Source organism: Giraffa tippelskirchi, chromosome 13 (genome assembly GCF_054371585.1).
Source record: "Giraffa tippelskirchi isolate mGirTip1 chromosome 13, T2T-mGirTip1v1.2.pri, whole genome shotgun sequence".
In the NCBI taxonomy this organism is placed as follows: Eukaryota; Metazoa; Chordata; class Mammalia; order Artiodactyla; family Giraffidae; genus Giraffa; species Giraffa tippelskirchi.
The window spans coordinates 28255722-28280532 of record NC_137287.1 but is presented as its reverse complement, the minus strand read 5'-3'; the positions used below and the strand labels follow the sequence as shown (position 1 = coordinate 28280532).

Genomic DNA, 24811 nt, shown 5'->3' with positions numbered 1-24811 from the left:
GCTTTTCTAAGCATTCGTTTTCCTGTCCAAATCTTCCATGAGAGGTGATGTTCAAGGAACAGGAACTGCGTTTTATTCTGGGCCTCTGAGCGCCCAGCACGTGGCTGGCTGTCTCCCTGGGGAGCACAGACACTGCAGCTCAGAAGTAGGAATTTGGACAGTCTGGCCTCACAGATTTCCTTGCTGCTCCTAAAATTACTATACCTGACCTATTATGTGTGGAACTGCTGTCAGTTCTTTTGACTTTCCACAAACTTTCAAATGAAAATCTTAGCCACTTACAAAACAGTAGGAGCATGAAAAGAACTGGTCTGGTGTTTAACTCTCTACTTTCAAGTTAGGGTTCAAATTTATGTACCAATGAATTGAAGGGTGGTCTATAAACATTTTACCTTTTTTTTTTCAGATGTGAGCCCCACATGACCAGTTATTCCACATCTAAACTCTCATTCTAACCTTGATTTGGACAATTCAGTTGATTTTTTTTCCTCCTAGACTCCACCACAAACAGGAATCCAGACGCAGCCTCAGATAGCAACCTCCACCTTGTCCTCGGGCCTGGCCCAGGCTGCACCTCAGAAACAAGACACTTTCCCACCACACGTGCTCAGTCAGCCTCAGCAAGTCAGAAAGGTTGGTGAATGCTGACAGTGACAGACTGTTGCCGATTTGTATTAAATATTATCATCCGCTCAACATTTAGTGAGCATCTTTATAGGCGCCTCCTCCGTGGGAAGCTCCTGTTTGTTCTTTTCTATGATGCATCTCCCACAGGGTGAGCCTCAGGTCAGATGGCATTTGGCTGCCATCTGAAAGATAGCTCATCTTAGCAGTTAAGCTCCTCTTCCAAGAAAAGTTTCCAAACTATTTTTTCCACCTCATATATAGAATTTTCTAAGGTTTTCAAGTTTCTTTTCAAAATAATCATTTTGTAGGGGGGGAAATGTCCTGGGAAAAGATATTTGAAGATGAAAAAGACTCTTTTTGAAATGTTTATCTTGAGCAAGATCTTTATGTATTTTTAAGAGTCTGCCTTCTCAGAGAGTAAGAGCCAGGTGGCCTAGGTCTGGCTGCCATTCTAGCTCACCACTTCCTCTGTGTTGTGCCTCATGCAGGACTCTTGAGTATCGGTTTCCCCATCTTTAAAGTGATGCTGCTGGTCTAGGCCTCAGGGTCCTCTACAGGACTTCTCCAAGCGCTCTGCTGAACAGTCCCCAAGTGTCACCCAGACTCCCTCCTATCCAGCAGGTGGAGCTATGTGCACATCTCCTTGCCAGAAAAATATTAAGTCCTCAAAAATAGGTCTTACTATTTTAAACCTTGAGAACAGTGAGTCTCAGAGTTTTAATCTTTAGCATAAAAGAACCTAGATAATTAGGTGTACCTGTGATGTGCCCAGAGCACTGTGGATTCTCTGGGCTAAGACAACTGGAGGAACAGACAGAAATGACCTCTTGGGACAGCGACCATCATGTTAACACACCTGCTCTCTTGGAATATCCTCTGAGGAGTGCAATGCAGTGCAAGGAGTTAGAAGTGGGCCCAAATAACAGTTTAGTGCAGTGAGAAGCTTAGCAAATGTTCAAATGGTAAGACTAAAGTTTTATTTTAAGGAAGAGAGAGAAAAACAGTATACAGACAGATAAATAAGAAAGTATAGCTATAGACATCATCACCCAGAAAAGCTGTACTGTTTAGAAGGATACACACTCACACAGGTGGATTCTTTACAGTCTGAGCCACTAGAGAAGCCCCAAGAAATACAAATACAGAGGATAAGTTTTTCTCTCTCTCAGAATACCAGTAGTATAAAGTGTATTTATCAGCAAACCAGTTCTGTGAAATACAGCTACAAAATAACATTATGGCCATACATTTGCAAAAGGCCCTAAAACCTTTGGCTCCTGATGAGTTAACAAACTTTGTAATTCCACAGGAAGAAATTCTCACCTCTGCCTAACTGAGCAGAAGAGAGCTGCTCAGAAGGGGGCAGACTTTAAATGGGTCTTTGCAGTGATTTGGAGAAATGTTCAAGAAACGTGGAAAACTGAGTGTGGCCTTTCAGTTAGGAAGGAAAGGGGGCCTGGTAGTAAGAAGGGCGGCCCACCAGCCAAAGATTAGGATTTTACCCAAGGGCAGGAGAGCCAGTGAGTGTAGGAGGGACGCGATCGCACACTTGTGGGTGTGTTGAGACTGCCGTCGTCAAGGTGGGTTGACAGGCAGGGAGGCGCAGCTGGACTACAGAGGCAGTTTTCTAGTGATAGATAGTGAGGACCTGGATCAGGACAGCAGACCATAGGGCCCAGCCCAGGAGGCATGTCTGAGATGTGTGAGTGCTGAGGGCGGAAAGCAGAGCAGACTGATGGCTCCATTTACCTCCATTAAGTGTCAAAATCAAAGGCAAAACCAGGAATTACTTTCCCTCAGAGGCCGGGGGCAGTGAGAAGAGGGGGAAGGTTTAATTTGGAACATATTAAATTCAAGATGTCCCAAATGTATGTGTGTAAATGTGACAAGTGTGGCTGTGGTGCCTGGGAGTGAGGTTGGAAGAGAGAGGCGGGCCTGGCAGTTATGAGCTAAAGAGCCACGAGAGGAGATGAGGAAAATCATAACCACAACGCACTGCCGTCCAAGACGGACCATAGACGCTCAGGAACTGTGGCCCGTGCCACATCCAGCCCACCTGTCTGTGGACGCACTGTCCTGAGCCCCCTCCCCAGTTCATGTCTCGTCCAGGCTGCGTCTGGGCCGCAGGCTAGGGCAAAGCAGTTATGATGGGGGCCACACAGCCCCCCAAACCCTACACTATACATTTTGTGGCTTACACAGAAAAGATTTGCTAAGCCCTGTTCTAAAACCTGGTTTTCTTTATTAGGTAAAGCAAAAGGACAAACTGATGAACAAATATTTATTCATGACAGGTTTTCACCACCTCGGCATCCAGTACAATTCTGCCCTATCAGAGACCACCTGCTCCAGCGGTGCAGCAGCCCTTTATCAACAAGACAAACAACAGTGTCCTTCAGCCCCGAAGCACCCCGCTGCCCTCCCTGCAGAACGGCCCCAGCCCTCCCAACAAGGTAACCCAGCCCCCTGGGCAGCGACAGTGCGCATAGGGCACAGGTTCATCCAGAGCCCAGGCCTTCAGGCCTGTACGGCTGAGTGTCGGCATTAACGGGGTGGCAGGGTTACGGGGGAGACCAGAGTCCCAGGGTGTACTTATTCCGCGGCAGCTAAGAAGTCAGCACAGTGAAGGTGGCCCTGCCCGCCAGCACCCCCAGTGGGGGAGAGACTACTGCCCAAGCCCAGCTAACCAGTTCCTCCTCTGTCTGCCGCAGCCCGGCTCGCCCCCTCCGCCCCAGCAGTTTGTGGTCCAGCACTCTCTTTTTGGGAGTCCAGTCCCCAAGACGAAAGACCCTCCCCGCTATGAGGAAGCCATCAAGCAGACGCGCAGTGCCCAGTCTTCCCATCCAGAGGTGAGGAGGCCGGGCTCCAATGAGGTAGGTCCTCCTGAGCTTGAACCCCTGGTCTAGACAGACTTGCCTCCCAAGAGACAAAAGGTTCATGACTGGGAGCCTTGCTTGCCTTTTAAATGCTATTTGAAATCAAAATATCATTCACATGGAAGACTCCCAGGGGTTTTCAGTGGCCACATAGACTGCAGTTCCTACTTACTCAGAGTTTCAGTGTTTGTTTTTAACTTCCCCTCAGAGCCAGAGGCGGGTCATGTGAAGCATAGATGTGTATGTGTGTGACTAGGGCACGGGTGTTATCCAGATCCCTTTCCTAAAACCACCATTTGTCAGGCCAGCATCAAACTGACCCCCTCCCACCCGGATGGCCTTGTAGAGCACCCAGCAACTGCACCCGCTCTGTCCCTCTTCACTGCTCCCTCACCGCCAGCACCCTCTACCCCTCAGGCCAGCCCACATGAGCAGCTCTGCTTGTGTATTGAGCAGACGCACTTCGGAAGGACAGACTGAGGCCCTCCTGGCCCCACCGTATCTATTCTGGAGATGGGAAAAGGCAGAGTTCTTGTCTATAAAAAGCATCTGGCCTCGGCTGCCCAATGATGACAGCCACATCAGACCTTACTCTGAACATGCCTGGGCTCGCCGCCTATCTCAGCTTAAAACTCAACTCACTGTCAAGGAAGAAAGTCAGCCTCATGAGAGGCTGCAGGGAATGGACCTGACACCACTGCATGGATGCTGACAGTGAACGGGGAGGCATGCTGATGAGAGCTAGACCGTCTGCTCGCACAGCCACCGCAGACGAGCCTGCAGGGTCATGCTGCTCTCCTCGCCCCCACAGCCCATGTGCGACTCCGTGGGGCCCTCACATGCAGTTGGGGGTGTGTAGGGCCGAGGGCTCGGAACTCTCCAGGGAGCAGTGGCCATGCCGTAACCACCTTGACCTACTTGGTTGCCCCAGCAGATACTGCTCAGCACCAGCAGCAGGGCCCAGTTTGGCACACTCACAGATCGCAAGCAGAGTGCCTGGGGCAGACTGCCTCCTCAAGGAAGCAAACAGTTTCCAGTGCTTCTTCATATCCACTTAGTACCAAAGGAAGATAACTTTTCTAGTTGTAAGATGTTCCTTTAGTTCCAGACTCAGCAGGGGTGTTTATTTGTGAGGGGAAAGCCGAATTTCAGAACTTGGTTTAGATATCGCAAAAAGAATTGAAACAAACGATGCTGGACTAGACTGTGATCCCCTTGGAGTGTATATTTGGAGTGTCCTTCTCCAAATATGATCCAGAAGGGACATATTTTCAAGAAAATCCTTCCAAACCTGGTTCTCACATACAGGTTGCTATGTACCATTTAGTTGATCAATGTAACAGCACAGACTCATCCTCACACCTTAACCTAAGAGCTGATTTTAATCCCTGCCCTCTGTCTGTCTCTGGCTTGTGCATATAGACTCAGGAAGTCAGGATCTGTTTGGATGAGTAGCTATCTGTAATTCCTCTCTATATACCACTGAGCATTAAAGTCCAGGGATTAATGAGGTTTTTAAAATACATTTACGTAGACTTTCAATTCCACTACTGAATAATAAGGAAGGCCCTACCAGTTCAGTTTCCCACAAATAAGAGCTATAAAGCCTGGTCATAGTAAAGTCACTGAAGAGTGAACAGATAGAGTCATATTCTCAGAAGTCTGCACTAAGAGGGAGTTACATGGCATGAGTGCTCTGTTTTTGCTGTTTTTACTCTGGGGTCAAGCTAAGTGGTGAGGTTACTGGTAGAAAAACCACAGCTTTTAATGCCTTGGGAATCCAGAAGACTGGTTCTTCCCCTTCTGGGTTACTCCCAACTGAGAGAGGAGATCCCCAAATTCTGGCTGCCCACATCTCTGGGTGACCCCTAAACCACATAGGTATGGACTAGAGTCATAGCAGATCAGCTAAAGACAGAAGATCTGACCTGAGATTGGAACTTCTGCCCAAGAAACATTTTGCAGTTCAGGTCTAACCCGAGTTAACTGCCTACTAAAATAAAAGAAACGACTCATCTGAGAAAAATAACAGAATACAGTCTCCACAACTTTGTATCCATGACAGCCATTCACAACACGGCAATATACAAAGAATCAGGAAAATGTGACCTATTCTCAAGGGAAAAAAGCAATCAACTAAGACCAACACCCAGCTGATTTGAGTCACAGAATTTGCACAACTATTATAACTATCCTCAATAATGTAAAAGAAAATTTACTTGTAAAAAAGAAAGAGAAAGAATGTAAGCAGATATAGAAAAGACTTTTTTAATGAAATGGAAATTCTAAAACTAAAGATTACAGAGTCTGAAATGAAAAAAATTATAGATCATCTTAGCAGAATGGAGGTGGCAGAGGTTAAAAAAAAAAAAGTGAACTTGAAGAAAAATCAGTAGAACTTACCCAGTCTGGATAACAGAAAAAAAGATTAAGGAAAAGGTGAGCAGAATCTCAGAGACCTATTATTTCATATCAAACAGTCTAACATGGGTATGATGGTAGTCCCAGGAGAGGAAGAAAGAATGAGGCAGGTAAATATTTTAAGAAATACTGATCAGATTTTTTACAAATATGATTAAAAACAAGTTTACAGCTTTAGGATGCTTGATGAACACCAGCAGGATAAATAGATGGCCTAGTCATATCATAGTGAAATTACTGAAAGCCAGATTTAAAGAGCAGATCTTGAAAGCATCAAGAGCACAGCAATACAATATACACAGGTAACAACTGCTGTTGACCCTTGAACAACACAAGTTTGAACCACACAGATCCATTATATATAGATTTATTTCAATAAATACACAGTACAGTACTGTACAATCTGTGGTTGGTTGGAACCATGGATGCAGGGTCATGGATATGGAGGGCCAACTCTATAATACATGGATTTTTCAGCTGCTCGAGGGAGGAGGGCAGTTCGCCTGACCGCTGTGTGGTTCAGGGGTCAACTGTGTTTGATTTACAGTGGACTTGCCATCAGAAACTATGGAAGCATGAAGAGAATGGAACAACACCTTTAAAGTTCTTGGGTGGAGGGGTAGGGGGCAGGAGGAGAACACTGTCAACACAGTATTCTCTATCAAGTAAAAATATCCTTTAGTTCACTTTCCTTCTTAGAGATTATTGCAGAGAAGGAAAAATTAAGAATTCATCACTAGAAAACCTGTATTATAAGATATTACACTATCTTGAGGGGTTTATAAAATATATAGCTATAATACTTAAAATTAACTAATAAAAGATGGAGGAAATCAATGACCTTTATGTTTACTGGGGTTTTATATTTTATAGGAAATGGTACATCAAGTAGCCTATGGAAAATTAAGGGTATATATTGTATGCCTACAGTAACAACTTAATTATTGCTTTTTAAAAATAGAAAAATTAAGCTAGAGTTCCAAAAAAATCAATATTTTTAAATGCCAAGCATAGAGGAACAAAAAACAGGACAAATATTATAGAGACAAATACTAAAATGGTAAACCCAAACTTAACCATATCAATGATTGTGTAAAACATACTAGTAGAATAAATAACAGTTAAAATGCAGAAATTATCAGAATAGATGGAAAATTAGACCCAAATGTATGTTGTGTACTTGGACTTAGTGACTTGCTTCTAACAAATAGAACTGGCAGCAAAGACGGTTTGTGGCTTCTGAAACTAGGTCATAAAGCCACCCAACTTGTGCTGTCTTAGATCTCTGGCTGTGGAGAGAGCCAGCTCTTATGCCACATGGACAGTCCAGCAGCACCCTGCAGAGGCCCACGTAAAGAGGAACTGAGGCCTCCCATCAACCACCTTGTCATCATGAAGTAAGTCACCTTTACAAGGACATTCTGCAGCCATGAGATGTCTGTACCCTGGCCAGAATCTTGACTACAGCATCATGTAAAAACCCACACTAGAACTACCCATCTAAACCATCCCTAAATTCCTGACCCTTAGAAACTTAGTGTTTTAAGCCACTAAGTTCTTTGCACTGATTTGTAATACTGCAGTAGATAACTACTATATGCACAGTTGAGCTATTTCAAATCCTGAAAGATGATGCTGTAAAAGTGCTGCACTCAATATGCCAGCAAGTTTGGAAAACTGAGCAGTGGCCATAGGACTGGGAAAGGTCAGTTTTCATTCCAATCCCAAAGTAAGGCAATGACAAAGAATGCCCAAATTACTGCACAATTGCACTCATCTCACACGCTATTAAAGTAATGCTCAAAATTCTCCAAGCCAGGCTTCAGCAATACGTGAACCGTGAACTTCCAGATGTTCAAGCTGGGTTTAGAAAAGGCAGAGGAACCAAAGATCAAATTGCCAACATTTGCTGGATCATTGAAAAAGCAAGAGAGTTCCAGAAAAACATCGATTTCTGCTTTATTGACTATGCCAAAGCCTTTGACTGTGTCTATCACGACAAACTGTGGAAAATTCTGAAAGAGATGGGAATATCAGACCACCTGACCTGTCACTTGAGAAACCTATATGCAGGTCAGGAAGCAACAGTTAGAACTGGACATGGAACAACAGACTGATTCCAAATAAGAAAAGGAGTACGTCAAGGCTGTATTTTGTCACCCTGTTTATTTAACTTATATGCAGAGTACATCATGAGAAACACTGGGCTGGAGGAAGCACAAGCTGGAATCAAGATTGCCGGGAGAAATATCAATAACCTCAGATATGCAGATGATACCACCCTTATGGCAGAAAGTGAAGAGGAACTAAATAGCCTCTTGATGAAAGTGAAAGAGGAGAGTGAAAAAGTTGGCTTAAAGCTCAACATTCAGAAAACTAAGATATGGCATCTGGTCGCATCACTTCATGGCAAATAGATGGGGAAACAGTGTCAGACTTTATTTTTTGAGGGCTCCAAAATCACTGCAGTTGGTAATTGCAGCCATGAAATTAAAAGACGCTTACTCCTTGGAAGGAAAGTTATGACCAACCTAGATAGCATATTAAAAAGCAGAAACATTACTTTGCCAACAAAGGTCCATCTAGTCAAGGCTGTGGTTTTTCCAGTAGTCATGTATGGATGTGAGAGTTGGACGGTGAAGAAAGCTGAGCGCCGAAGAATTGATGCTTTTGAACTGTGGTGTTGGAGAAGACTCTTGAGAGTCCCTTGGACTGCAAGGAGAGCCAACTAGTCCATCCTAAAGGAGATCAGTCCTGGGTGTTCATTGGAAGGACTGATGTTGAAGCTGAAACTCCAATACTTTGTGCACCTCATGCGAAGAGTTGACTCATTGGAAAAGACCCTGATTCTGGGAAGGATTGGGGGCAGGAAGAGAAGGGGATGGCAGAGGATGAGATGGCTAGATGGCATCACCGACTCAATGGACATGAGTTTGGGTAAACTCCAGGAGTTGGTGATGGACAGGGAGGCCTGGCGTGCTGCGATTCATGGGGTTGCAAAGAGTCGGACACAACTGAGCAACTGAACTGAACCAAACTGAACTGATATGCACATACAAGGGGCATACTTTAAATACAAAGACAAGGGTGGAAAGAAATGATTGGAAAAAGATACCATGCAAACAATATGCATAAGAAGTTCTGGCCAAAGACTGGGGCAGACATTTCACCAAAGAAAATACACAGATGGCAGATAAGCACATGAAAAGATGCTCAACATCCTTAGTCATTAGGGAAATGCACATTAAAACAACAATGCAATGCCACTGCTAACTGTTAGGTGTCTAAAATGACTGTCCATACCAGGTGTTGATGAGAATGGAGAATAACTAGAAATATCCATTGCTGTGGAAATATAAAACAACATAATTTTGGAAAACAGCCATCTCTTAGAAAGTTGAACATATACCTACTCTATGATTCCGGCATTCTACTCCTCAATATTTACCCAAGAGAAAAAAGAAAACGTGTCTATACAAAGATTTGTACACAAATGTTCACAGCAACCTTATCTGTAATAGCCAAAGAGTGCCGACAATCCAAACAAACTGATATTTCCATACAGTGGGATCTTCTCAGCAATAAAAAGGAATGAACTTCTCCTACTGTACTGTACAACATGGATAAATCTCACATTTATTATGTCAAGTGAAAGAAGCCTCCTCTATCCCTCTGCCAAAAGTACAACCTGTATGACTCCATTTATATAAAACTCTAGAAAATGTAAACTCTTCTGTATTCAAGGAAAGCAGATCATTGGGTTGCCTGGGGGCTGAAGGGAGTATTGCAAAAGAGCATGAGGAAACTTCAGGGGAAATGGGTATGTTCATTACCTTGATTGAGTTGATAGTTTTGTGGATGTATACATATGTCAGAACTTACCTAATTGTCTACTTTATGTAAGTGTAGTTTATTGTATGTCAGGTAACTCTCAATAAGGCTGGAAACCTTTAAACATATATTTTTACATAAATGCAAATGAATGAAGACATTTTTAGAAGAGAGTGTTAGAAGCCTCTCAAAATGCAAACAGTGATAGAAGATAAGTGTATATAAGTCATCTGAACTGGGTGTGCACCCCATTCTTGCTCTATTAACTAACCAGCTGTGGGACTTCATGTCTCAAGAGACCTCAGAATTTCAGAATTATTGAAGGATAGATTAGACTGGATGTTCTGTAAGGTTGCTAGTGCTCCCAGTTGTCTAATGCCCCCAGGTTTGTACAAAAGAAAGCTAATGTATATTCTCCTTTGTTGTAGATTTCCAATGCACACAGTCAGCAGATGGACGACCTCTTTGACATCCTCATTAAAAGTGGAGGTAGGTCAAGGTCACATCAGATCCCTGGAGAGTCTTATCACGAGTCTATGGCAGTTTTCCTCTAGAGCCCACCACACATCTCTTAAGTACTGAGAAACATATTATTCTAATTCTACCTCACTTTATTCTTTTAAATCTTTTCAACTTAGGCTATTAAAATGGAGAAGCCATTGTTTCAGTATAACACAGTAATATAATAGATTTGACAATAGATGTATACCTGTTGAAAAAGATAGGCCATCTCAAGACAGCACAGTAGAACCATATTTCAATTCCACACTGAAAAACTTCAAAACTTGCTCCAAGTGTGTATTGTTGTGATGGGATAAAAGCATTCCAATTTGTGTGTTATTTCGCAAAAACCAAGTTATCTTGAAACATATATATTACCATATGTAAAACAGATGACCAGTGCAAGTTCATTGCATGAAGCAGGGCACTCAAAGCTGGTGCTCTGGGACAGCCCAGAGGGGTGGGGTGGGGAGGGAGGTGGGAGGGGGCTTCAGGATGGGGGGACACATGTATGTTCATGGCTGATTCATGTCGATATATGGCAAAAACCACCACAATATTGTAAAGTAATTAGCCTCCAATTAAAATAAATAAATTTTTTAAAAAAACCAAGTTACCTAGCTTGGGCCCAAGTAGCTTTACTAAAATTCAAAGGCAAAGCACTTTCAACACATGATTGAACATCTTAGATTTTTTACAGTCTTGTCATCTTAAATAGGAATAAGGGAATGTTAACCACAAAAAAAAAAAAATTCAAGGATCTCTCTGCCTAAACTTACGTATCTCTAAAAGTAAGTATAAACTCAGTATTTCAAAACTTCAAATGCTATTTTGGAATATTTCTAAAGTATTCTCAAATTACCTTGATGAAGGAGTTTTATTCAGATTTTAAAATTGTGATCAAAATTTCTCCATTCATAGCAGGTTCTATTTAATTTTGAGGTTAGTGATTTTGTCATAATGTTTGACATAACAGAAAATTCTTGATATTTGACTACAGATCTGTATGTGCAAATAGCATTTTTTTTTGCTAAGAACTATGTTGGCCTTGCAAAATAATTGAAACTCATGATAAAAATTAAAGAAATAGACATTCCATAACTTAATTTAAGGTTAAAAAAAATAATAAAATGCTTTTTGCCAAATCTGGTTAAAATAAAGATTTCTTGAAATGATTAAAAAGAATAATGTTTACAGCCTAAACTTGGAAACTAAAGTATGACAGTCACACTAACAATTGAATTATTTTCTAAAAGGGATAATTTTTTATGACAAAGTATCAATGAGTATATTATTTTATGTTATTATATATTAATACTAGTGATAATGAGAACAGAGATTTAAATCATTCATGGTAAAACTAACTATTTAGGTTGCACTTTCAGCTTTCAAAACAATTCTAGAGCTGACAACAGATAATGAAAAGCAACATAACTATCCTAAAAACATACACAGTACACACAGTTGACAATTCACATACTGGAATCAAATTATAAGTTCTTTCTCTCGTTGATGCATCCCAATCATTTAATTGTAAGAGTGATTATTAATCCATGTTTCCTAGTGTATCTGCATATAAATGAAACCAATCAAATACTCATAAGAAAGTAAAAAAAGATACTTCATTCAAATGTATATAGCCAAGTGAACATTGGTATCTAGAGCGGAAGGTCCATTAATTTGCTACTTGATCTGACAAGGAATAACACGTAACTAGTGCTTCCTAAGTGGAGAAGGCAATGGCACCCCACTCCAGTACTCTTGCCTGGAAAATCCCATGGACGGAGGAGCCTGGTAGGCTGCAGTCCATGGGGTCACTAAGAGTCGGACACGACTGAGCGACTTCACTTTCACTTTTCCCTTTCATGCACTGGAGAAGGAAATGGCAACCCACTCCAGTATTCTTGCCTGGAGAATCCCAGGGACGGCGGAGCCTGGTGGGCTGCCGTCTGTGGGGTCGCACAGAGTCGGACACGACTGAAGCGACTGAGCAGCAGCAGCAGTGCTTCCTAAGACATTGTATAAAATCTTAAGGATCTGATAAAACTCAGAAAACAAAAAAGAAAAAATAAGTAATCCACCGTCTCTTGGAGATGATGTGTTTGCTTTAACTCAGAAATGACATAAGAGAACATTGTATCTTTTAACAACTTTATATAAAATGTAAATGGCTAAATTGGGCATACAGTTCAACTATAATAAAAAAGAGAAAAGAATATCATTAGATCTTTCATAACAGGAAGGCTGTACATCATGCCTGCACAAACTTGGGGTATCCATTTTGACATTCACTGTAAGGGTGGTATCTGCTCATAGCTGATTCGAGCTATGGCGGGAGACAGGAGGCTGTCTTCAGCCTGCAGTGACTGAGAATAAGGACCCCAAAATCAAATAATCTAAAACCATCGACTCCTACTCACTGATAGAGACTGCTAGTAATGCTTACTCTTACCGTAAAGAATTGAAAGCACATCAGAATGCTATCAACTTACATGTTTATAAATTTAATGACATTATCCATCACCATAATCACCTTAACATTTATCAAGGGCTGCACCTGACCAGTAGCAATCTCTTCCTAACTCTAAAATGGACTGTGTATAAGTCATTGCACAAAGAGAAGATAAGTGCCCTAGTAATTAATAGGAATGTTGAAATAGTACGAAATCATCGCTAATTACTTGAATTATTTTACACAGAGATTTCCCTCCCTATAAAAGAAGAACCTTCTCCTATCTCCAAAATGAGACCAGTGACAGCCAGCATCACCACAATGCCGGTCAGCACCGTGGTGTCCCGGCCACCACCCCAGGTCCAAATGGCACCACCCATATCCTTAGAACCTATGAGCAGTCTATCTGCTAGCTTAGAGAACCAACTCGAAGCCTTCCTGGATGGAACCCTACCTTCAGCTAATGAAATCGCTCCCCTGCAAAGCGGCAGCGAGGACAGAGAGCCCTTCTCCCTGATTGAGGACCTCCAGAACGACCTGCTGAGCCACTCAGGCGTGCTGGACCCCTCGCATTCACCCATGGAAACGGCCGAGGCCCAGTTTGCTGCAAGTACCCCCTGCCTGTCCCTTGACCTCTCTGACTCGAACTTGGACAACATGGAGTGGTTAGACATTACCATGCCCGGCACGTCATCAGGACTCACACCACTCAGCGCCACCACTCCCAGCATGTTCTCTGCCGACTTCCTAGACCCACAGGATCTGCCGCTGCCGTGGGACTAACAGCACAGATTTCTCGTCTCAGAGTTCATGAGGTTTGAAGAAGACGACGATGTTTCAAAAAGGTCAGATTTTAGAGACAGATCCAGAGTTGCATCATTGCAATCACAATATGTTGTCACAGAAAGATGGGATGGACGGTCAGAGGCTGGAAACCAAGTTTGAAAACATTTCATTGCATCCAGCAGTGAATGCCTGTGATTTAATATAGCACAGAGCCTTCTGAAAAAAACACTACTCCAAGAAGACTCATCTGTTTCTCCAGACTTCGGTAAAGAACGAAAGGTACCTTTAGATTAAAAATGCGAAGAAGAGTAAGGTATGCAGGGTGGCAACACGAGGGCCTCTGGTCATCAGCTACAGTTAAACGTCTGTGGTCACTTTAAGACCTTAAATAAAAGGCAGACAGCGCCACTCAAAAAGAAAGGAGGTGAGCAATCACTGCACAGGGTATCTCCTAGAAATGGCCTGAGCCCGGCCCAAGATGCAGCCAGGGTCAAGGGCAGTGGCCAGCACCAGCCAGTTCAATGACAGCTTCCCGCTGAAGACTTTTGGTTCCATTTAGAAACCAATGTAATTTTTTTTGTGTGTTATAGTTTATTTTGTGATTTGGGGGAATCTTACTTCAGATCTCCAGATTTAAATTGAAATGGGAGATCTTTCACCATAACCAGACAATGTCTACAAAATACTGTCGTAAACAATCCACACTAAGAAGTCCAGGTGTATTGATAACACTGAAAAGTCTTTTAGCAGCCCTCCGGGTTGATTACATTGATTTTAATGTGTATATTAGACACTTGTATGTATACTCTGACATTGTGATTTGTACAGCCTACGTTGGAGTAAGGAATTGGATACCCAGTGGTCCTACTTGTTTTAATAACTCAAATATTTCTAGAGTACTTGAGCCACGTGTATTTCCGTATTTAAGGAATTGCTGACTAACTTTCAGGTAACCAGGCCCATCTCAAAGAACCAAGAAAAGGCTTTGGCATGAAATATCCTTCTGAGCTGGTGAGCTGCCAAGAGAAGGCAAGGCAGCAGTCCGTCATCCCCCTAGGACATTCCCAGAACGGTTACAGGTGACCCGGTGTCGCCAGGTTGGCCGGCGGGCCCTGGCCCTGGCCGTCCTCTTCTCTGTCACTGATCCCTGGTTACCGTTTTCCACGCTTGTAACTGGATGTCATACCTGCGCTCTCACTGTATCATCAAGCTGAAGGTTGAGAAACTGGAGGTTTTATTAGTAGTTTTTATATTGAAAAAGTCATATTTGTTGAGTAGGATAGTTTCAGAATTTTCTAAAATGCCAACTATCACAGGATTTCCAAAATTATTTCAGTCAATTGCTCGTCATTTAAGACAAAATATAAATAACTGAAAAAAAAAAAAACAAACAAACCCCACCTGAAATCTACTTTATGTGGAGACTTCTACTAAATAAGAGTATTGTGCTCTCACCTCACCTTGGGTAAACCCTACAGTCAGGTTTTCTGCGGGTCGGTAAGTGGTGAATGTTCCCACAGTGACGGGCAGCCTGACCCATTGCTTGGAAAGAGTCTGTGAATCATTTCTAGGTTTTGTGTTTTGCCTAAGAACTGATCTTACTTTATATTTTTATTTCAGTTTGTGAATTTTACTCTGTAAGAAAAGTCCATTTTCCCAGTGTTCGGTTGCCAAGCGCCCTGGAGCCCTCAGTTGAAAGCCCTCCCAACTGGAAAGGGCTTCTGGATGGTTCGGGCAGAGGTGGTCAGGCGCAGTGTGGCCTGTAGTTGGTCTTTTGAGTGCTTCGAGATTGGTCATCCAACATGTGGAAAATAGTAACCATTGACCAGAGCGCCACCTTCTGATCGAGCCCAGCAGGACGGTCAGCATCCTGGGCGTGAGTAGGTTCCTTTCAGAGGGCCCGTCTCCAGGGCCAGGGCTACTGACTCGGGAATGTGCTTTTCTTAGGGGAGGTCTGGGCCCTGGGTTTTTGTCCAGGGCTTGTCTGGCCCACACTTAGACTCTGAGCATCGTATTCATTCAGATTGAAATAGGGTATTAAATTAGCAGCAGATATCAGTGGGACTGTAGGAGGCAACTGAACAGCTAGTGGTATTGGCTCTTGTTGACTTAACTTTCTATCTCCGTCATCCCACACTGTGTATATAGATTGTTCTTTAGCCCTCAGCTCCCCTTATTGCTTTGCTAAGATAGGTTTGAAACACGCCACAGGAAGGTTGCTCTCCAAACACACACACTGCAGTGCACAGAACGCCATCTTATATTCAGCCTGCTCTCTCCTGACGATGAATCGCTGAAGTGCCCACTTCACCTTCACGCAGCAGCACCTCCCCTGAAGGCAGCAAGGAGTGTTCAGTTACTGACGCTCGCGGCTGCCGCCTGCCCTCCCGTCCTGGCATGTGTGTGGTTGGGGGGAGGGGTGGGGCGGTTGTGTACCACCCTGCAAAGTACCATACTGCCCAGCAGACAGCCACCTTCTAGAAACATTATCTCATGTCTAGTCTTATTTCCTAAATACTCCTGAAACACAGTAGTATCAAGCTTACCTTGCTAGTGTATATAGGTGCCAGGTCACGTCATTAAGGATGGGAAGAACAGAAAGTTACACCGAAGATGCTGCAGAGCCTTGGCAAGTCCAGGCATATGTGGTCATCTTGTACATTTCAGCAAAGCATGTACTAGAAAATCTCATAGGACACTGTGCGTGCTTCACGTCCTAGTGTTTTTCCTGAAATGTGCAATCTACTGTATAGTATCTGCCACATATGTGTACATAGATGCAGTCTGAGTTCATGCAACTTCATGCTCAGATACTGTTTGTGTTTGTTTTATATGAATATTTTTATGGCACTAAGATCTTATTTAAATTTCCTTTTTACAAACTTCATGGTTCTGTGATCCATGGACATGCAGTCTCAGAATTGTGGTGAAGGCAACATGATGTGGTCCCCCCAGCTGCCGCCTGTAGCGGCGCCGTCACGAGCTGTGAGTTCAGTGGACACTGAGTGACAACCAATGAGGAGTATGTCACCAAAGCTGACTCAGGCTCCCTCCACCCCAGATCATTCTAGCCATACAAGCTTTCTCCAGAGTCCCTTGCAGGATCCCAGGCTGAAACTGGCCACCACAGCTGGCAAAAGAGCTGTCCCCACCAGGGCCGGGACCATCGCATTCCTGTCCACAGACAGCCCTCGGCTGGGTTTGCACCCCTTGCTCACACGCGTGTGCGGGCGCGTCCAGGGGCTCCCGCCCTGAGTCAGGCGAAGGGTGTGCAGTGGCACGGGGGGCTGCTTCAAGAACTTCCCAGAGACTGACTGTCAGCATCCTCAGCAGAGCCGCAGGGGCCGCACAGCCAGGTCCACAAGCAGCACCCTGCAGGTCACCACCCGTCACTACAAACATCAGTCCTGACCGCTGGCAACCAGAGCAGGACACCAGGCAGTGCCCCCAGACTGGAGGCCACACAGTCCACCCACACTCTCAGAGAACACTAACTGGAAGGTCAGGGTCACCAGGAAACGGCTCACACGTGCGGACGTGTGTATCTGGAGAGCAGCCTCACTGCGTTTCCACTCATCTTGTACGTGGTTTCGGGAAAAACTGGAAAATGACAACTAAGATGTAGTCATTCTTTTTCTTGGTTCAAACTTTTGATAACTTGCTCCTTCAGTGATCTTCCTGGGCTACGTTTTTATTTGTGAAGTGACTGCATGGCAATAAGCAGGTCTCTGTCTGTCCCCATTCGCCCTTTCTTGCAGTATTTGAGGAAATGCATCATTATGAAGGGTCTCTACCTGAACTCTCAGATTCGAGGCCTGTAATTCAGAAAGCTGCACATGTTTACAAACAAGCTCTTCCCCTCCACTCAAACACGTTGCTTTGTGAATCACATCAGAAAATGTCACGACCCTGTGACAACAGGGTGGCAATCTCAGATCTGCAAGGTGCTGTCTGGAAACAAATACATCATGTCATTGGCGATCTCAATGCAGCTGTCATGTTTTAACAGAGCTCTGTGCCAACCACTAAGACAAAGCTTTAACCAAGTTCTAGAATCACCGAGACTTGTAACGATTACCTCTCCACATCATGCTGTAAGGAAACTTGCTGGCTTAGGAAGAGGAAGCATTTAGGAAAGGGTTTAGTTGCTACCAAAAGTACTTAACCTCGAGTAACTACTAGTAATGCAAACTTGCTTTAAAGGAACCAAAGGCATTGCCAAGTATTTGCCAAAAGAAGGCACTTTTTATTTAAAATTTGAGACTAATGAGCTCTCAAAAATCAGTCCCAAAAAGGTATTATCCATTTAAGGTTATAATTTTCACAAAGATGTAGATATTCCTCTATTGTTTTCATGTAAAATAGTATAGATTTGTTTTGTTGGGTTAAGAATAATACATATTTAGCAGTAATAGAGTTTTTTCCTTTCTACATAGAAATTCGCTTCCTTGTTTTCTTGCTTGCAATAGAAATGCAATGAGATAGGTGTTTCTCTTCTTATTTTCATTGTCACATTATGTCTTAGCATCTCACTCTATGAAAAAAAAGGAGAAAGATACCAATCTACAGAGCCCTGCTTATCAAAGCACTAGTTTAAGAAACAAAAAATGATGGCAATCGGGGGTCCATTCATGTATTGCCTTTATGTTGTTTTTTAAAAGAAAAACCATGATGCCTTTGTATTTGCTGTTTGCACCCCTGAAATCAATTCCATATCATGTTTGAATGCCATACATTTTGCACATGTACTGTACATAGGTAATGCATACTGTATTTTTATATGTGTGCACATTTATCATCTGATCTTTTGTACATAGTGGCCGTATTGTAGCTGATCGGGAAATGTTTGATATCTCAGCAATTTTGCATTTTTGTGTCTCAAATAAAAAAAAACATTTTGATGTACTATGACTTTTGCTGTGCAGAGGAAAGACCACGTGCTGTGGGTCAGGGGAGCTGCAGGGTGGGGGCAGGGAGGCCAGGACGAGACATCTCATCCAAAACAAGCTTTACAGACAAGTCACCAGACACAGCCAGTGGGCGAGCTGAGGCAGCTTCCGTGAATCACACATCCAGTGCACCCTTACCCCAGGTCCAAACAGAAACAGGTAGCGGCTGAACTTGACCATACCAAGATTTACACCAAAACCGTGTTCATTCTCCCACAGTCATAAGGAAATCCCAAATGAGGGCTCTGGCGAAGGCCATGGTTGCCGGGGGTGAATGCATACACACATGCCTGCAGAAAACTGGCTTTCACTTTGACACTAATAAATGAGCCACCGACAGGATTCCTGAAAGACCCAGGTAATCCTTCAATTCAGCCTCGTTTCAAAAGCAACTATTTATATGAGGTGTTTTTATAGGCCAAAAGAAATGGTCTTTAGAATTCAGTTTCTTTGAGAAAGATGTAATTTGATTTCAATCCGAAGCCCATGGTTAAAATATAGTTTTGAGAACACTATTATATTTTCCTCTTTGTTTTGATGAAATAAAACAGTAATGGGTACGACTTCATTGACAGCCAAAGCTTTCATATCAATATCTTATTATGAAAGCGGGTATTTTACCACCCTCAAAGAGGGAGAAAAGAAAGATCACTGGTCACCTGCATACAGTGAAATTTCATTATCTTTGACCTTTTAGGGACCAAGAGATACGCCTCAATGGCCCAGTAAATGGATGATGCTTCCAAGGGACTAAGACACTTGTAACATCTCATGTTGCCACCCAGGATCCTGCCCTCAGGCAGAGAAAACCATGTCTGAGGGGACAGAGGAAGTGCCGCAGGCTTTCCCAGGAGTGAGCAAGGGACAGAGCTGGGAGCTTTAGGGAAGAGATGTGTTAGGACGTGTAAAGGACAGTCCAAGCAGAGAAGACCACTTGGGCGAGGTCAGAGTTAAGAAGGGATTTTGGCTGAGGCCCTGCTTTGTGCCAGGTGGAGGGCTGGATACCAAAGTCTGGCTGCAGGACAGAGTCTGGTCAAGAAATGCTGAGAGGGGGTCACCAAGGGAGCGAGGGGGACAAACCTAGTGCTGAGAAAGTTTGGAAGGGTCGACAGCTGGGCATTTAAGGTTCCCAGACCCCAAAGGGCTGAAGACTTCTGGCGATAACGCTGTTTTCTTTGGGAAGTACAGGCCTCCAGAAGCCTTGCAGAGTGTGGACAGAGTCACCATTTAGCATCTCTACAATCCTCTGCAGCACACTTGCTCTTGAATCAAGGCGACCACCCAAGCCTTTGTAAACAGACACACCCACACGCCTCGTGATGGCTGGAGATGAATGACAGCTCCTCCACTGAGTCCAGGGAAGACCAGTTTCAGGAAAGTGCAAACTACACGTCACCAACAGCTTTCTATGTCACATAATCCCAAGTCACCTAACGACCATTCCTTCGTTCCAACTTCCACAAATAGCTTCCCTTTCTGATGGATATTAACATTCAGAAAGAAACTCATCTGGACATCCTGGCTGTCTTTTCTGCTAATTTTTATGACAGGTTATTAAAATTAAACATACAGTGTATACTTAGCCAAAAAGCAAGGCCACTCGTCAGCTATCTGACTACCCTTGTGGATACGGCTGCGCAACAGATCATTCAAGGAGGACGCTGCTGACCATGGCCCTGGGTGCTCTAACCTCAATACATGTCCTCACCCTTCTCCCCACACCCTGGTACCCAGCACCAGGGCACAGGAATGCAATTGAGAGGTTAATAGAAATAGCAAATGTATTCAATGCAGCTAGATGCCAGGCCCTGTGCCAAACACTTTGTGTATAACCTTGTTTAACCATAAGCCTAAGAGCGAGGAACTCTTACTGTCCCCATTTAATAGACATGGCAATTCAAGACAGAGAAGGGAAATGTCTCACCTGAAATTAGAAAGCAGAATGTGGATTTGAGACCAAGCTTCTAACGTCCCAGAACCCAGACCATTTCTGTACACTCGGTTACACACAGTCCAACATCTTTGTTCAGATACATGACAAAATCAATTGATGATAGCAGATTTAGTTAATGTCAGTTTCACCCCAACTGGGTGTGTCTCAAGTCTCCTCAATATCACACATTTTACAAAGTAGCTAGCTACTCACATGGATGGTTAACAGCTTGTACTAGGTAAACTCCTATCAGAACATGGGTTACAGGACAGGGATATCTTACGTGAAGCCCACTGTGGGGCCACGCACAATGACTCACGAAGCTGCCCACTTGGACAGGGACTTCTGGAGCCACCTGCACACATGCATGTGTGCTGAAGTCGCTCAGTCGTGTCAGACTCTCTGCGACCCCGTGGACTGTAGCCTGCAAGGCTCCTCTGTCCATGGATTTCCCAGGCAGGAATCCTGGAGTGGGTTGCCATTTCCTCCTCCAGGGGATCTTCCCAACCCAGGGATCAAAGGTGTGTCTTCTGCATTGGCAGGCAGGATTTTTTTTACCACTGTGCCACTTGGGTGGAGCCACTTGAGCATATCCAAAAACCTAGGAGCTATAGAATGATTTATGATATCTAGTAAAGTTGAAGAGACAAACCCCGTGACTCAGCAGCTCAACTGTTTGATACTCACCCTTGAGAAACACATGCACACAGATAATCACATGCAAGAATCCACAAGAAAGCATTGTTTACGAAGCAAACATTGAAAACAACTTGTATGTCTTTCATCTTGCAAATATTTAAACATAGCAATTTACATAAATGAACTAAATCTAATGTATCAACGTGAAACAATCTCAGGGGGCTCAGGATGAGTGCAGAATGAAGCCTACATAATTCAAGTAACATTTTAAAACAATGCTGTTCACTTTTTTATATAAAGTATAAAGATATAGATTCATGTCAATACCAAGATTCAAGATACTTCCAAAAAAGAGGAATAATATTGCAAATAATGTAAAGTAGGCTTCAATTAATATTGAATGTTTTAATTTTTTCTATATTTATTTCTTTAGTAATTCCATAGCCATGTAGCAAAATATTAACACTTGTTTACTAATACTTGATTTCTTTATTTGCTCTTTTTCTTTTCTATCAGTTGGAAAAAGATAAGCTTAAAAAGAAAAAGAATTACACAGGAATCCCATGAACAACTGCATGCCAATTAACTTAGATAAAATAGACAAATTCCTTGAAAAATACAACCTACCAAAAATTGACTCAACAAGAAAGAAAAACTGAAAGCCTTTCCTTTAAAATGAGGAACAAGGACTTCCCTAGTGGCTCAGTGGGTAAGAATCTGCCTGCCAAAGCAAGGAACATAGATTGAATCCCTGATCCAGGAAGATCCCACATGCTTCAGAGCAACTAAGCCCATGCACCACAACTACTGAAGTCTGCACACTCTAGGACCCTCGAGCCACAACTACAGAAACCTGTGCACCCTAGAGCCCAAGTGGCAACTACTGAGTCCATGTGCTGCAACTACTGAAGCGTGTGTACCTAGAACCTGTGCTTCACAACAAGACAAGCCACCACAATAAGAAGCCCACATACCACAACTAGAGAGTAGCCCCCACTCTACACAGCTAGAGAAAACCCGTGTGCAGCAACAAAGACCCAGAACAGCCATAAATAAATATAACAGTATGCACATGTCAAAAAAAAAAAAAAGCAATAAGTTGCCCACTCTTACCACCTGTTCAACATAGCACTGGAAGTCCTAGCCAGAGCAGTTAGGCAAGAAGAAGAAATAAAAGTCATCTAAATTAGAAAGGAAGAAGTACAGCTATCACTATCTGAAGATGACATGTTATATAGAAAAACCCTAAAGACGCCACCAAAAAACTTAAATTCAGTAAAGTTGCAGGATATAAAATTAATATACAAAAATAAGTTGCATTTCTGTACACCAATAATGAACTATGAGAAAGAGAAATTCAAGAAATAATGTTTAGAATTGCATCAAAAAGAATAAAGTACTTCAGTATAAACTTAACCAAGGAGGTGAGAGACTTGTTTACTGAAGGCTGTAAGACACTGATGAAAGAAACTGAAGATACAAATAAATGGAAAGATATTCCATGTTCATGGGCTGGAAGAATTAATAGTGTTAAAATGTCTATACTACCCAGAGCAATCTACAGATACAATTCCTATCAAAATTCCAATGACATTTTTCACAGAAATAAAACAATCCTAAAATTTGTATGGAACTACAAAAGACCCCCAAAGAGCCAAAACAATTTTGAGAGAGAAGAACAAAGCTAGCGTCATCACATTTCCTGCTTTCAAACTATACTCCAAAGCTATAGTAATCCAAACAGTATGGTATTGGCATAAAAACAGACACATAAGGGAGTTTCCTGGTTGCCTAGTGGTTAGGACACTGGGCTTTCACTGCTGCAGCCGGGTTCTATCCCCAGTCGAGGGACTGAGATCCCACAGCTGCATGACACAGCAAAAAAAAACAAAAAAAACCCACAGAAACACATAGATCAATGGAACAGAATAGAAGGCCCAGAAATAAACCCACACATAATGTCAACTAATGTATGACTAAGGAGCCAAGAGTATACAATGGGGAAAAGACAGTCTCTTCAATAAATGGTGCTGGGAAAACTCAACATCCACATGCAAAAGAATGAAACTGGACCCTCACCTCATCTGACACCACACACAAAAATTAATTCAAAATGGATTAAAGCCTTAAATGTAAGTCTTGAAACAATAAAACTCCAAGAAGAACACGTAGAGGAAAATCTCCTTAACATGGGTCTTGGCAATGACTTTAGATATACCAAAAGCACAGCAACAAAAGCAAAAAAGCAAAAAGTGGAACTCTATCAAACTAAAAAGTTTCTGCACAGCAAAGGAAACAAAAAACATGAAAAGGCAACACAACAGAACAGAAAATATTCACAAACTATATATCTGATAAGTTAATATACAAATCATACAACTCAACATCAAAATCAAAAACAAATAACCCATCTAATAATGGGCAAAGGATATGAATAGACATTTTTTTCCAAAGAAGACATATAAGCAGACTTTGTTTTATTGTGCTTCGCTTTATTGCACTTCACAGATACTGCATTTTTTTTTTACAAATGAATATTTGTGGCAACCCTTTGTCAAGCAAGTCTATTGAGTGCCATTTTCCCAATAGCATTTACTATTTTTGAGTCTCTGTGTCACATTTTGGTAACTCTCAAAATAATACAAACTATTTCATTATTATTATTTGTGATCTTTGAATTTATACTATGACTTGCTGAAGGCTCAATGATTACCATTTTTTGGCAATAAGTATTTTTAAAGTTTTATGTACACTGTTTTTTAAACATAATGCTATTGTACACAGACTACAGTATAGCATAAACATAACTTTTATATGCACTGGGAAACTAAAAAATCCATTGATGCACTCTACTTAGTGGTCTGCAAATGAACCTGCAATATCTCTAAGGTATACCTGTACAAATGGCCAACAGGTATATGAAAAGATGCTCAACATCACTAATCATCAGGGAGATGCAAATCAAGACCACAGTGGGATATTAACTCACACCTATTAGGATAGCTCTCATCAAAAAGACAAGCGAGAGAATTCCCTGGTGGTCCAGTGGTTAAGACTCTATGCTTCCAGTGCAGGGCATGCAGGTTGGATCCCTGGTTGGGGAACTAAGATCCAACATGCCACTCAGTTCAGTTCAGTTCAGTTCAGTCGCTCAGTCGTGTCCGACTCTTTGCGACCCCATGAACTGCAGCACGCCAGGCCTCTCTGTCCATCACCAACTCCCGGAGTTTACCCAAACCCATGTCCATCGAGTCAGTGATGCCATCCAACCATCTCATCCTCTGTCGTCCTCTTCTCTTCCTGCCCCCAATCCTACCCAGCATTAGGGTCTTTTCCAATGAGTCAACCCTTCGCATGAGGTGGCCAAAGTATTGGAGTTTCAGCTTCAACATTAGACCTTCCAATGAACACCCAGGATTGATCTCCTTTAGGATGGATTGATTGGATCTCCTTGCAGTCCAAGGGACTCTCAAGAGTCTTCTCCAACACCACAGTTCAAAAGCATCAATTCTTCAGCGCTCAGCTTTCTTCACCGTCCAACTCTCACATCCATACATGACTACTGGAAAAACCATAGCCTTGACTAGACGGACTTTTGTTGGCAAAGTAATGTCTCTGCTTTTAAACATGCTATCTAGGTTGGCCATAACCTTCCTTCCAAGGAGTAAGCGTCTTTTAATTTCATGGCTGCAGTCACCATCAGCAGTGATTCTGGAGCCAAAAAAAATAAAGTCTGACACTGTTTCCACTGTTTCCCCATCTACTTCCCATGAAGTGATGGAACCAGATGCCATGA

The 24811-nt window shown here is 42.7% G+C and overlaps 1 protein-coding gene and 1 long non-coding RNA gene across 51 annotated transcripts in view; one reads left to right on the top strand and one right to left on the bottom strand.

Moving 5' to 3' along the window:
- MRTFB (myocardin related transcription factor B) overlaps positions 1-18399 on the top strand; it is a 227198-nt gene extending 208799 nt beyond the window's left edge. For 27 of the 50 annotated variants that reach the window (XM_081556367.1, XM_081556386.1, XM_081556366.1 and 24 more), the window contains 5 exons: positions 496-633; positions 2922-3080; positions 3339-3500; positions 10184-10244; positions 12956-18399. In XM_081556367.1, the coding sequence (XP_081412493.1) occupies positions 496-633; positions 2922-3080; positions 3339-3500; positions 10184-10244; positions 12956-13491 (1056 nt within the window). In that variant the 3' untranslated portion in view covers positions 13492-18399. Of the gene's footprint in view, positions 1-495; positions 638-2921; positions 3081-3338; positions 3501-10183; positions 10245-12955 lie in introns of all 50 variants that reach the window. The other 23 variants (XR_014072955.1, XR_014072959.1, XR_014072954.1 and 20 more) reach the window with 3 other exon arrangements.
- Positions 1-24811, bottom strand: part of LOC145532070 (uncharacterized) — a 79969-nt gene that overhangs the window by 34204 nt on the left and 20954 nt on the right. The window lies entirely within an intron of this gene.